This window comes from Heterocephalus glaber, unplaced genomic scaffold (genome assembly GCF_053883595.1).
Source record: "Heterocephalus glaber isolate CG9 unplaced genomic scaffold, H.glaber_assembly_v1.0 deba00001497, whole genome shotgun sequence".
Lineage (NCBI taxonomy): Eukaryota > Metazoa > Chordata > Mammalia > Rodentia > Bathyergidae > Heterocephalus > Heterocephalus glaber.
Window position 1 is genome coordinate 17,039,773 of NW_028258320.1, and position 12,020 is coordinate 17,051,792.

Below are 12,020 nucleotides of genomic sequence, written 5' to 3' on the forward strand. Positions count from 1 at the left end.
CACAGGAACTGAAACTACAAATATGGTAGTCACAGGGCCTACAAAGCAAAAATCTTCAGGTTAGCAAGACAGCAGAAGGCGGAACGGCAGATACACACACATGCCCCTCTCCCACAGCCATCTGCAGAGCTCCGGCTTGCTACCAGTTTGACTTCTTTTCTTTCCTTGAAGGACACTGCTGTACTATGCATGTTTTAGGCAGACCACCAGCCTTTTAAGAATAGGCTATTGGCCTTATGGCCTATTCTTTTCCTATGCTAGAGAGTAGGACAAGGGACATGACTTAAAAATTAAAGGGAAAAAAAATCAGATGGGAGCAACCAGCCATCATAATAATGGAACTCTTTCATATACAGATCACAGGCACCAAATTCTGGTCTGTATCATCACATCCTAGACTATATATAATTCCGTATAATCCAAGGTCAAGAATTCAACATGTATTGACTAGAAATTTTGTTTGTCAAAATGCAATGTGGTATCCTGGATTTGATATAAGAATAGAAAAAAGGGTATTTGTAGAAAAACTAATTAAATAGAATTTATAGTTTAGACAACAGTACATACCAGTGTTAATTTTTTAGTTTTAATAAATGTACCATGGCTATGCAAGTTGTTAACGTCAAGAGAAGATGAGTGAAGGGCACAGAGGAAATCTCTACATCATCTTTGCTACTTTTCTGTAAGTCTAAAATTAGGCCAAACTAAAAAGCTTATATTTTTTTAACAAGTATTTATAATATGATCTTAATCTAAAAATCATGTATGTTTGTATTAATAGCAGCAAAAGTAGTTAACATTTATTGAACCTTAGGCACCATCCAAAATATGTCAGGTACTATACAACATTTCCATGTATGATCTCATTTAATCCCCTTAACCAGCCTTTCAGGAAACAGAGATTGCAGGGACAGAGAAAATGGGGCACACAGAAGGTAAATAACTCTCCCAAGGACACAGTTTAAGCAGCAAACCAGGTTGTGACTCCAGGCTAACTCCATGGCTAGTACTCTTAAACATTAAGCTATCTGGTGTTTTTATCCTTCCCACAGGTTCTCATGCATATGTATGTATATGCTCACACCAAACACTGCTGACATTCTGAGACAGACACAGATATCTACAGTATATCTCTAGATATACTCTAGACCTAAACAGATCTATCTATATCTACCGAGGTATGTATCATCTGTGTTCCTCTTTGGATGATGGCATTATAGTGACTTTTTCTGCACTTTCATAGAGATTTCATAAACCTGTATTTCATTTCTATTTAGATTCTTTCTAAAAATACAAATGTCTGTTTTATTCATGTTTACAAAAGGAAATGGAACCAAGTTCCCCCCTCTCTGAGATTTTCATGTTTTACAAATGAATGATGACCCAGGTATGGTAGCGCATGCCTGTAATCCCAGCACTCAGGAGGCTGAAGCAGGAGGATTGCTGCACATTTGAGGCCAGCCTGAACTACATAGTGAGTTTAAGACCAGCCCCTCAACTACATAGCAAGACCCTGTCTCAAAAAAAAAAGATGAATCTAAATTTTTCAAATACGAAATTCCTTGAAACAGGGAGTGGGCCCTCCTAAACACATAGGGTCCGAGGATGAGTTCTTCTTAACCTAAGCAAACAATAAAGGATGGCAAAAGCAGCCGCACTGAGGAGGCAGCAGCACACCTACCCCAAGTGCCTTACCCATGGAGCTGTACTCCTTGAGTCTCTCCAGGACTGCTGTTGTGCTCAGACCCTGGGCAGGCAGGGCTTTCACATAGTCTTTATCCACTTTCAGGTACTGCAAGTGCTTCCCAAGGTCTTCCGTGATCTTGTCCAACTCTTTCTGAATCTCCAAACGTAAGAAAAAAGGTAACAAGATGAAAGGATGTAGTTCAGAAAGCAGAGAAGCCAGTTATGACACCTAATCAACTGCCAAACACCAGGCATTACACACAGGCTACTGAACTGGGACAATATTTCTTTCTTAAAGAGATAAGATATTCTGACTGTTTAGCCAGTATGTGCAACACAGCCTCTGAGAATTTTAAAAAGCCAACCTTTGGGGGCCGACAATGTAATTCAGTGGTACAGTGCTTGCCTAACAAGTGCAAGGCCCTAGGCTTGATCTCCAACATGGCCAAAAAAAAAAAAGTCAACTTTAAAATGGTCAAAGATGCACTGAATTTCCTCACACCCCTTTTTTCTCTGCCATGGTGACATCAGCACTGCTTTACCTGGTTTGCATTTGCTGAAGTCAGCATTAATATGAGTGAAGTATTTGGACCTCACTCCAGCCTTGGCAGCAGCTACAGTGTACACATGAAAGCAACAAAGGCAGAGCCATGAAGCCAGCCACGATGCAATAAAAGGGATCCCAGTCATTATTCAAGTGATAAGCAACTTCAACAGATACACGTAGTGCACACCTGGCACTGGAGGTCCCAGACAAGCTCCTGCGCACAAGCACACAACATTAAGCACTGCCAGGATGACTGCATTAATTCTCCTTAAGCTGCTGCTGACAGTTTGTACTGTCTGACTGAAATCCTAGGAGGAACAAAGGTCTTTCTGCTACTTGTAATTTATCAGCTATGATTATTTCTTTCATCTTTATAATGTCAACTTGGGAGCCATTCGCTTTCATTTACTCACTCACTCACTCACTCACTCGGTTAGCAAATATCTGCTGAACTACTGCAGGCCAGGAATACACAGTGAACAAAACAAACCAAGGCAGCGGGTACACAGTGGAAAAACCTCTTGATCTCATGAGCCTTATTTTTAGTGAGACAGACAGAAAATAAAGTCAGGTAAGGAAATGTTCAGGGTATAAGGGGGAGGAATCAGTGGGGCAGAGAAAGGAGGGAGGCAGAACAGCAAGGGCTACTACTTATGTGAAGAGACTCTTGGGTGGCAAATTTGAGGAGAGAAGGTACATGACAAAATGCTACGGCTTTCAACAATGTGTTTGTTAAAATGTGTTTGCCCAAAATCTCACTCTGAACTATTTATATTTTCTCAGTCCTAGTCCTGGATAATTAAAATACAAAGTGCTCTTAAATGTGCCCCCAGCAAAATCACAGGGAAAGCCACTCCTCCGAAGCATGTCTGCAACAGCCTACCATGCCAGCACCGGCAGGCAGCAGAGTCCATGCTATTTGGCAATGTGGAGGCAGCCTATGAAATGGAAATATTTGTAAAGTGGTAAACAAAAAATTACACTGCACCCATGGCGACCACGTAAATAGGAGCAAACTATGTGAACATCCATGCATAGACTACGCTATTATAAAAAAAAAAGACCAAAAAAATTTACAATGAGAGGAATATTAGAAAGCTTAGCAAGTACATTCTCACCCCCAGTTCTTGCCTCACAGCCTCTACTACATTACTCAATTTAAATTTCTTCAAAGCATTTATTTCAAAATGAAATTTTTATGTATTTTTTTTATGTATTTTTCTACTAAAAATCTGCACACCTTCCACAACAGGCAGAACTTCGTCTTGTTTACCACTATATCCTCAGCACTCAAAAAAGTGCCTGGGGGCCGGGGATTTAGTTCAGTGGTTCTGCTACCTGCACCGCAAATGTGAGGACCCAAGTTCCATCCCCGGTACCAAAAGAAAAAAGTGCCTCGCACTGAGCAAGTGCTCAACAAACATGATAATAAATGGACAACTAAGATAACTTTTTTCTCTAAGCCTCAGAATCTGCTTTTGAAAAATAAAGGGCCACCAGAAAGAATCTTCCAATTCTGTTATAAGTTTACAAATGGGCTCTAGCACTCTCTCAAAATCTTGAAATGGAAAGACTAAGTGAGAAGGATAAAAACAGAAAACATGCAGGGACACAAAGGGGAAACCCTGCTATCCTTTGTGACACAGTCTATCTGCTACAGTAATGCTCCCTCACCCCAGGACACTTAAGGCCAAAAGTGAATGAAAATTTGAAGGTGGGTTAAGCTGGAATAGAACCAAAGGAGAAGTGAGGAGCAGGACAGGCTGCTGGAGAGGACAGCATCAAGGGCTCCTCTGGCTTCCTTAGAGCTTGCATGAGACCTGCCCTGTTTATCTTCACCTGCCTGCAATAAAGACCATGAGACGGTCACGGGGGTATCTTACCCAGTGTGGGTGAGGGCAAAGAGGAAACAGTAAAGACAGCAAGCAGGTCCAAAAAGCAAGGGAATACCACTGTTATCTCTCTTTTTTTGGTACCAGGGAATCAAACTCAGGACCTTGTGTTTGCAAGTCAGGCAGCGGAACCACTGAGCTAAATCCCCGGGCCTCCACTGTTATCTCTTAAAGTTTCCAAATCTGGGATGGGCAAACTGTAGCAAAGGGCCAAAGCTGGTCTGTGTGTTTTTAGGGAATAAGGTTTCCCCGGAATACAGTCAGACTCATTTCTTACAACCTGTCCTCTTCTTGCTACAATAGACACGGCACAGCTTGCAGAGATTAAAATGTTTCCTGTACAGCCTTTTACAGAAAGTTGGTTAATCCAATTTAATTCCTAATATTTAAATTTAGCCCATCCAAATATTGTTTTAAAGAATAATACTTTAGGGCCAGGGATGTAGCTCAATGGTGCCACGCCTGTCTGGCAAGCACAAGGTCCTGAGTTCAATCCCCAGTACCAAAAAAAAAAAAATTAACACTTCAGTCAACTTTTCTAATTTCAAATTACTCTTCTTCAACAGATCTCTCATCATATGTCGGAGAAATGGTTAAGTCAAGGTTTCCCCAACCTTGGCCCATTTAACATCTTAAGCAGATAAATCTCTGCTATGGGGCTGTTCTGCATACAGTAGGATGTTTCAGACACCCTGGCCTCTACCCACTAGATGCCAGCCGTACTGCACCGGAGTCACAGCAACCTGGACTGTTTCCAAACACTGCCAAGATCCCCTGGAGATGGGAGACAGGATCAGCCTCTCCTCTGCGCATAGCAAGTTTAGCAAATAGGAAGAAAGAGTTATGATTACCAAGGTGGGAAGAAAGGCCTAGGTAGCAACCACTTACCTTCTTACCAAGAAACGGCATCTTCCTCACGAGCCTAAAAAATTTCTTTTTAAACCTTGACCATAAGCCTACAAGAAACAAAGGTTCTATTATTCCAATGTATTTTCATGGATATGACCTGCTTGCTAGTCAACACATTATTCACTGTGCCTTTAACAACTTCACTTCCCTTCACGTTGTAAAGAAAGACTTAGTTTACTATTTAAGACACCTTTGAATTTTCTGAATAAATATCTACGTGGTCCAGAATTTATTAAAAAAAATAAAGATACAGTGACTTCACTCCATCGCTTTCATTTATCTCACAGACCTTAACCTGCCCCCAGGTTAAACACATCTAGTTTCCAGCATATTCTATGTTTACGTACATACAAGTAACAATAAAGACATATACTTATTTCTCTCCATTTAATACAAAAGGTAGCATAGCCTAGCGCTGTATTAGACCTTATTTTTCTACTTAGAAAAGTTACCTTAAAAGATCAGTGTTGCCCCATTCATTTTACTAGCTACAGATTATTTCATTATTTAGAAGTACCATAATCTAAGAACTTAACCCTAACTGATAAATTATAGGCTGTTTCTAGTATTTCCTATTACAATCTATGCTAAAACAAATAACCTTGTAACATACACCATACTGCATTCGCACAAGTCTATTTACAAACAAATGTGCAGGAGTAGAACTGCAGGGTCAAATGATGCATGTACTCCAGAAACTTGCCCATGGTTTCCAGATGCCCAATGCTTCTTATCCTTGTCCCCAAAGAAATGACTAACCCATAGTCTTTTCAGTATCTATGTTCTCATCTCTCAACAAACACAGACACTAGCAACATTTTCTGGACCTAAAAACCACCTTCAGGGCTGGGGATTTAGCTCAGAGGCACCGTGCCTGCCTCGTAAGCACAAGGTCCTGAGTTTGATTCCTGGTACCAAAAAAGATTAAAAAAAAAAACAAAAAACAATAAAAACTGCCTGAAAATCATAGACACCAGAACCTATTCTGTCAGGTGGTGTAAGGACAGAGAATTGTATTTGACAGGAGTCAATTATAAGTGCAATTACAATAAATGTATAGTTATAAAATTTGTGTCATAAAATTATAAGTGATTTATACTTTAAGTATAATGTATAATGATAAACTATAAATACATGGTATCAAACTAGACTGCTTAATGCACTCACATTCAATAAATCTCAACTGACTGACAATCTTCTGAGATTGGTCTAGAAAGCTTTATATACTTCCTGAGTGACTAAAAGGCAACTGATGGTCAGGGCATGAAAACTTTCTCAAGGCCACAGATCACAGTAGTGACAGCAAGATTTAACTAAAGTCTTCCATTTTATAGTTCATGACTCTAATGCTTCAAATGCACAGTAGGAATCTTCTGTTATCCCACAGGAGCTTCAAAAACTCTAGACCTGGCTTTTATGCCAGGCATGAACTGAGTATGAACCTTTACTGTGTTCCTAAAGCAATCTAAGCATTCCATCTTCCCTCTTCATACCACAACCATAGCAATTTAAAAAATGAATTTGTGGGCAGGGGATTTAGCTCAGTGGTTTCACCGCCTGCTGTGCACACGCAAGGACCCGAGTTCGATCTCCAGTACCAAAAAAAAAAAAAAAAAAGAATTTGTTCAGCTAAAACAGAAAAGTGCCTGTGAAAAAACAACAATGATATCTCCTCGCAGCTTATAAATTCTGTTTGTGACTAGTTAGGTCAGGTATTTCCATGCTGATTTGACTATGGGGAAACAATGCGTAAGGTGCTGCCAAGACACCGTGTGAGAAATGGAGAGTTGATCACCTCCCCTCACAGAAGGCTGGTTTCTGTTGATGAATGATGGACAACCCCATGGTTAAATTCAACACTGAGCATTAGGAAGTAAGCTTTCAGTTGATAATCACAGAGCAGAATTCAGGAAGAGATAACGCCTAGGGAAGTGGCTAACCTCTACCCAGGATCTACCCTTGCTGTTCCCAGTTCTTACTTACACGCTCTACACTTTGTTCCAGAGTTACTTAACACGACTCAGATTTCAGACCCTTGTACTACAGTATACTAAAAGTAACATGATCATTCAGCAATTCAGAGCATACTTCTTTCTACCTGAGCAAGGTACTGATAAAATAGCAAGCCCATCAAAATTATCCCTGATCTTTGGAGGAAAGATATTCTTATCTGTATCTGAAATTCAATTTGAAAATTACAAAATAAACTGTTTTCTATGTTCTCAGCTGTATGAAACTGTCAATATTCAACAATTTTTGGCCTCTAAAATCTACATTTTCTATGCTTCAACCTGATTTAGACCTAGACGCTTTTGGAAACAAGACTTTAATTTTGTTCCTATGGCTCATCCATATTGTCTAAACTTCCTACAGTGCACACATTCTGATTTTGTAATGAGATACATATTACTAAAATGCCTTGGAGATCAGCCACAAAGATCTTTAATATTTTGCTACTAATATTTTCTCACGGAATGTTTAGAGCCAGCATATTCCTTTTTGAACAAGAAAGGCAGGTAAGCTCCTACTGGGACCCAAGATGGCAGTGCATCTGCTACCAGGTAAATGAAATGCACGGACGGCACAGTAGGCTGCAGAACCGAAAGTGAGTATCTAACCAGAAAAGTGCAAAGCATGTGAGGTAATGCATATGTGAACTAGCTCAATTTAGCCGTTCCATGATGCACACATATTCCAAAAGAGCATGTTGTACAGATAAATATATGCAATTTTCACTTGTCAACTAAAATAATTAGTTTTTTTTAATTAAGGAATTAAAATACCTAATGTTAGTACTCCTCATGGCAAATAAATACAAATCTCAAGATCTCTAAATTTCATCTGGTTTCATAAATGCAGTACTTCTAAGAGAAAAGTACATTGCTTCTGTTTGCCTGGTGAGGTGCCCACACCCTCTGTTTGCACTCATGTGCTCAGCATGAAGGCAGTCATTTTTTTTAGACAACATCTCCCTAAGTCACAAAATTGCCCAGACTAGGCTCGAATTTGTGATCTTCTTGCCTCAGCCTCCCCGAGTGCTGGGATGACAGGTACGTATCACCATGCCTAGCTTATGTTATATATATCTTATCACAATAAAAGGAAACGGATGCATACTGCTATACCGCTACTCCCTGGAGTTCTCTGGATGGGGCAGGGGCACTTTACCTTGCAGGGTGATGAGGTCTTGGGAAAGCAGTGTGCTGAGTAGATGACACACATTGCACCCACATCCAAACCACTGAGCATATGCAGCAGAAAAGTTAATCTAATCTGTCAGAGTTTATGAGAACTGAGGACAGAGATTGTAAAGCTGCAGTGAACTGTTATTTTAGGCAGGACAGTTATGTCTGTTTTTCAGTTTAATTAAAAAGCTCTAAAACAATGGAACTTGTTTTTCCTTGTCGTTTCTTGCAATGTTTATTACTCCATAACTGCAATGGCTGCCTGCATGGTAAAGAGATAGACAGAAACAATCTGGCTTCTGAACTGACTTTCCTGGTGGAAGAGAAAGCAAGCAGAAAAGACACAGATAAAGAGCCCTTTAAAAAGATGTTATCAGGGTGGTGCACATCTATAATCCCAACACTTGGGAAGCTGAGACAGGAAGATCACAGTTTGAGTTCAGGCCAGTCTCAGCTACACAGAGAGTTCAAGGTCAGCCTAAACTACGTGGAGAGATCTCTCAAAACAAACAAACAAAAAAGATGTTATCAGGGCAACAAGCAAAGGAATGTAGAAATTCAAGCAAAAGAGAGATGACTAGATTCTCCACAATGTGATTGGTTCTTCATACCAAGAAAGTTAATTCAGACACCCTGGAGAGTGAGGAAAGGGTGCAGGTTAAGAGAACAACTACCACCACACCTACTGTTTGGGTTTAGGTATCATCAAATATACCCTACCAACCATAGCCTGAAGGGAGAAAATCCGCTCACACCAAGGTCACATGCAGTCAGGTTTCTGGGTGGAAAGGAGATGGGTGAACAGCAGAGGCTTAAACTTGAGGAAGGGTGGAGGATTTACAAACCTATCACTGAGAGTTATCTTCCACATCACTTTAGAAGTTCCACTCCAAGAAGACAGGCCCTAGACTACTTGGGCGGGTATCCCCAGAGCCTGATGCAGTGCCTGGCACTAAACAGGCAAACAGGAGCCAATTTAACCTAATCATTATTGAAAAGGATGGCCCAAGATGAAAGCAAAACATTTCTGTTTTGGGCCGGGGATTTAGCTCAGTGGTTCCGGCGCCTGCGTCACCAAGCGCAAGGTCCCGAGTTCAATTCCCGGTAGCAAAAAAAAAAAAAAAATTCTGTTCTGGAGAGATATTGGTAGTGAAAAAGACTTAAGCCATACTCTGAGACATCTATGAACTTTACAATGACTAATTTCTGAGGAATTTTAAATGTAAGCTATAAATGCAAATAAATAAAATTTAAAAATCAACACAAGTAGAAGTTATCAAACTGGAAGACAATGTCTTTAAGATTTTAAAAGTCAAAACCAAACCAAAAGGCAAGAAATTAGTCCAATCCACCAGCCATGAGTTCCAAGGCTATGGACATGTCGTGCTACCTTTACAGAGGGACAGCATACTTACTCTCCGGCTGGAAGATAAACCCATATGCCCAAACTATCAGCAGGGTCCACAGGACACTCCATGCAATTAGCTGCCAGGGCTCATATTTGATGCAATACCCATTTACATAATTCTTGGCTTTTGTGGAATATGCTTCCAAAATCTCGAAGTAAGGCTCAAAGTTCTTCTAGAAATAGAAGAGAAAAATAGAAACATTACACTCAGATAAATAAAAGTCTGTTTTTAGCTTGTTCATCAATTCTGATGAGGCCACACCTCTGCAATAATCCTATCATCCTCTATAGCCCTCAGGGCTTCTGTGTCAGTCACTCTGGACTAACACTGCCATTTAAGAGGCACTAGACTTTGACTCGATTTTTTGATTTTTTTTGATTTCCTGGTTTCCTAAAATAAGAAGGCAAAGCTTGATCACTGTGTCAACCCTAAGCCTTTTATGACTGCTGGTATTCTCTGACCTGTCTCTTAACTCAAACTGATCCTCTTAATATGAATGTCATTTCTCTCCTGTACTTTACTTAAATCTTCCCCACTCTCTAACCTAGCAGTGGGCAGACTGGTTCTATAAAGAGCCAGACAGTGAATATTTTAGGTACAGTGAACTAAATATTCTGTTACAGCTACTTATCTCTACTGCTGTAGTTCAAACACTGTCATAGTGTGTAAATAAATGTAGTGTACACAATTTAATTATGCTCAAAGAAATCTGAATTTCCTATAATTTTCTTGTGTCACAACCCCCCACCTTGCAACAATTTAAAAAATGTGAAAATCTTAGTTCACAGGCCATAAAAAAACAGGTGAAGGGCCAAATGGATAGAGTATGTGGCCCAGAGTATGCCAACCCCTACTCTACTGACAGTAAAACTCCTAGTTTTATTATCATATGGGGACATTTTATTATCATATGTATCCCTCATGATATTTAGCACATGGAAGAAAAAAAATCTCCTCTACTCTAAATTCACCAGTATATCTCATTTATCAGAATTCATCTCATCCTTTAAATCCTCAAGTATGCATCGCTAACAGTCTGTACGGAGCTTATCACAACCTGCCTTGAAGTATACTTCTCCACTTATCTCCCTGACTATGGTTCTTTATGGTTAGATCTTAAAGACCGGCCAGTTTTTACTTTTATTTACAACTCCCAATAGTGTCCTGCAAAGACAAGTCCATCTGATGGCCTGTTATCCATTTACTTACTCAAATTTTTAAAGTACTACACTGGGGAAACAGTCAAATAAATATCATGCTTCCTTGTTCTCACTGAGCTTATAACCTAAAGGGACCAGTACTATGTGTCTGTATATACACACACATTCACAAATACACAGGCATACACACATAAACTACTAATTAAAACTCTTCAGGAGAAAAGCTATAGAAGTACTGATGATGAGTACTGAGAGAGCACTGAGGAAGGTCTACCAGACTCTACATAGGGAGATAATGATAATGAGAATAAAATTTAAGCTAGCTAAAATGATAAAACAAAATTCTCAGGGACTGGGGATTTGGCTCAGTGGTTCCGGCACCTGCCTCACAAATGCAAGTTCCTGAGTTCGATGGCCAGTACCAGAAAAAAAAAAAAAAAATTCCCTAGGGAAAAAAGTTAAAAGAAAAAAGTCATACCAGGAAGAGAAAACAGCTGCAAATGTATAAAGGAAACTGAGAAGGGTAGAAGTTCTGTGTGGTAAGAGTGACGCTACAGGAGGGCAGGGGTCCTTTCTCACCAGTGCTAAATCCTCAACACAGGACAGAGTGGAAGCGGTTAATAGTGCCTGACTAATGAGTGAATGCAACAATCAGAGACCTGAGGCTGGAAGGACATTGACTTATTCTACTGGACTAAACATAAACTTCAAACACAAAGCACAAAGCATAGAAGAATACACCAATTTCTTTACGTAAAGAAATTGGTTGTCATCTATTAACATTTTAATGTATATTCATTTTTATTCCCAAAATTCCACTTTTCAGTATCTACATGCTTGCACATGTATACAAAGCAACATGATCAACAAGGATGTTCATTTCAGTATTCCTTGTAATGGCAGAAGAAAAACATAATAAACATTCCAGGAGGAATAGTTAAACTATAATACACATATTTTATGTACCCAGACTATAAAACAACAGAAAGACAGGTCTTTTTACATGGAAAAAACTCCCAGAACATACTATCGAGCAAAAGAAGGCAAACTACAGAACAAGAATAAAATAAAAGACATGGATTGCTAGGCATGAGAGTAATTTTTTAAGAAGATAATTTGGTGGGACAAGAGTAACAGGAGGACAGAGATTAGAGGCAAAAATTTTAGTTAAAGAGATTGCTGAAAGTCCTGGAGAGAAATAAACTGGGTTCCACATTAGATAGTATGACACT

General features: G+C 39.6%; 1 protein-coding gene across 10 annotated transcripts in view; it reads right to left on the reverse strand.

Moving 5' to 3' along the window:
- Positions 1-12,020, reverse strand: part of Sgpl1 (sphingosine-1-phosphate lyase 1) — a 45,455-nt gene that overhangs the window by 18,318 nt on the left and 15,117 nt on the right. For 5 of the 10 annotated variants that reach the window (XM_087184717.1, XM_087184722.1, XM_004846218.3 and 2 more), the window contains exons 3-5: positions 9,635-9,800; positions 5,014-5,081; positions 1,696-1,843 (exon numbers count right to left, since the gene is read on the reverse strand). In XM_087184717.1, coding sequence (XP_087040843.1) covers positions 1,696-1,843; positions 5,014-5,081; positions 9,635-9,800 — 382 coding nt within the window. The remainder of the gene's footprint in view (positions 1-1,695; positions 1,844-5,013; positions 5,082-9,634; positions 9,801-12,020) is intronic. The other 5 variants (XM_087184721.1, XM_087184718.1, XM_087184720.1 and 2 more) reach the window with 2 other exon arrangements.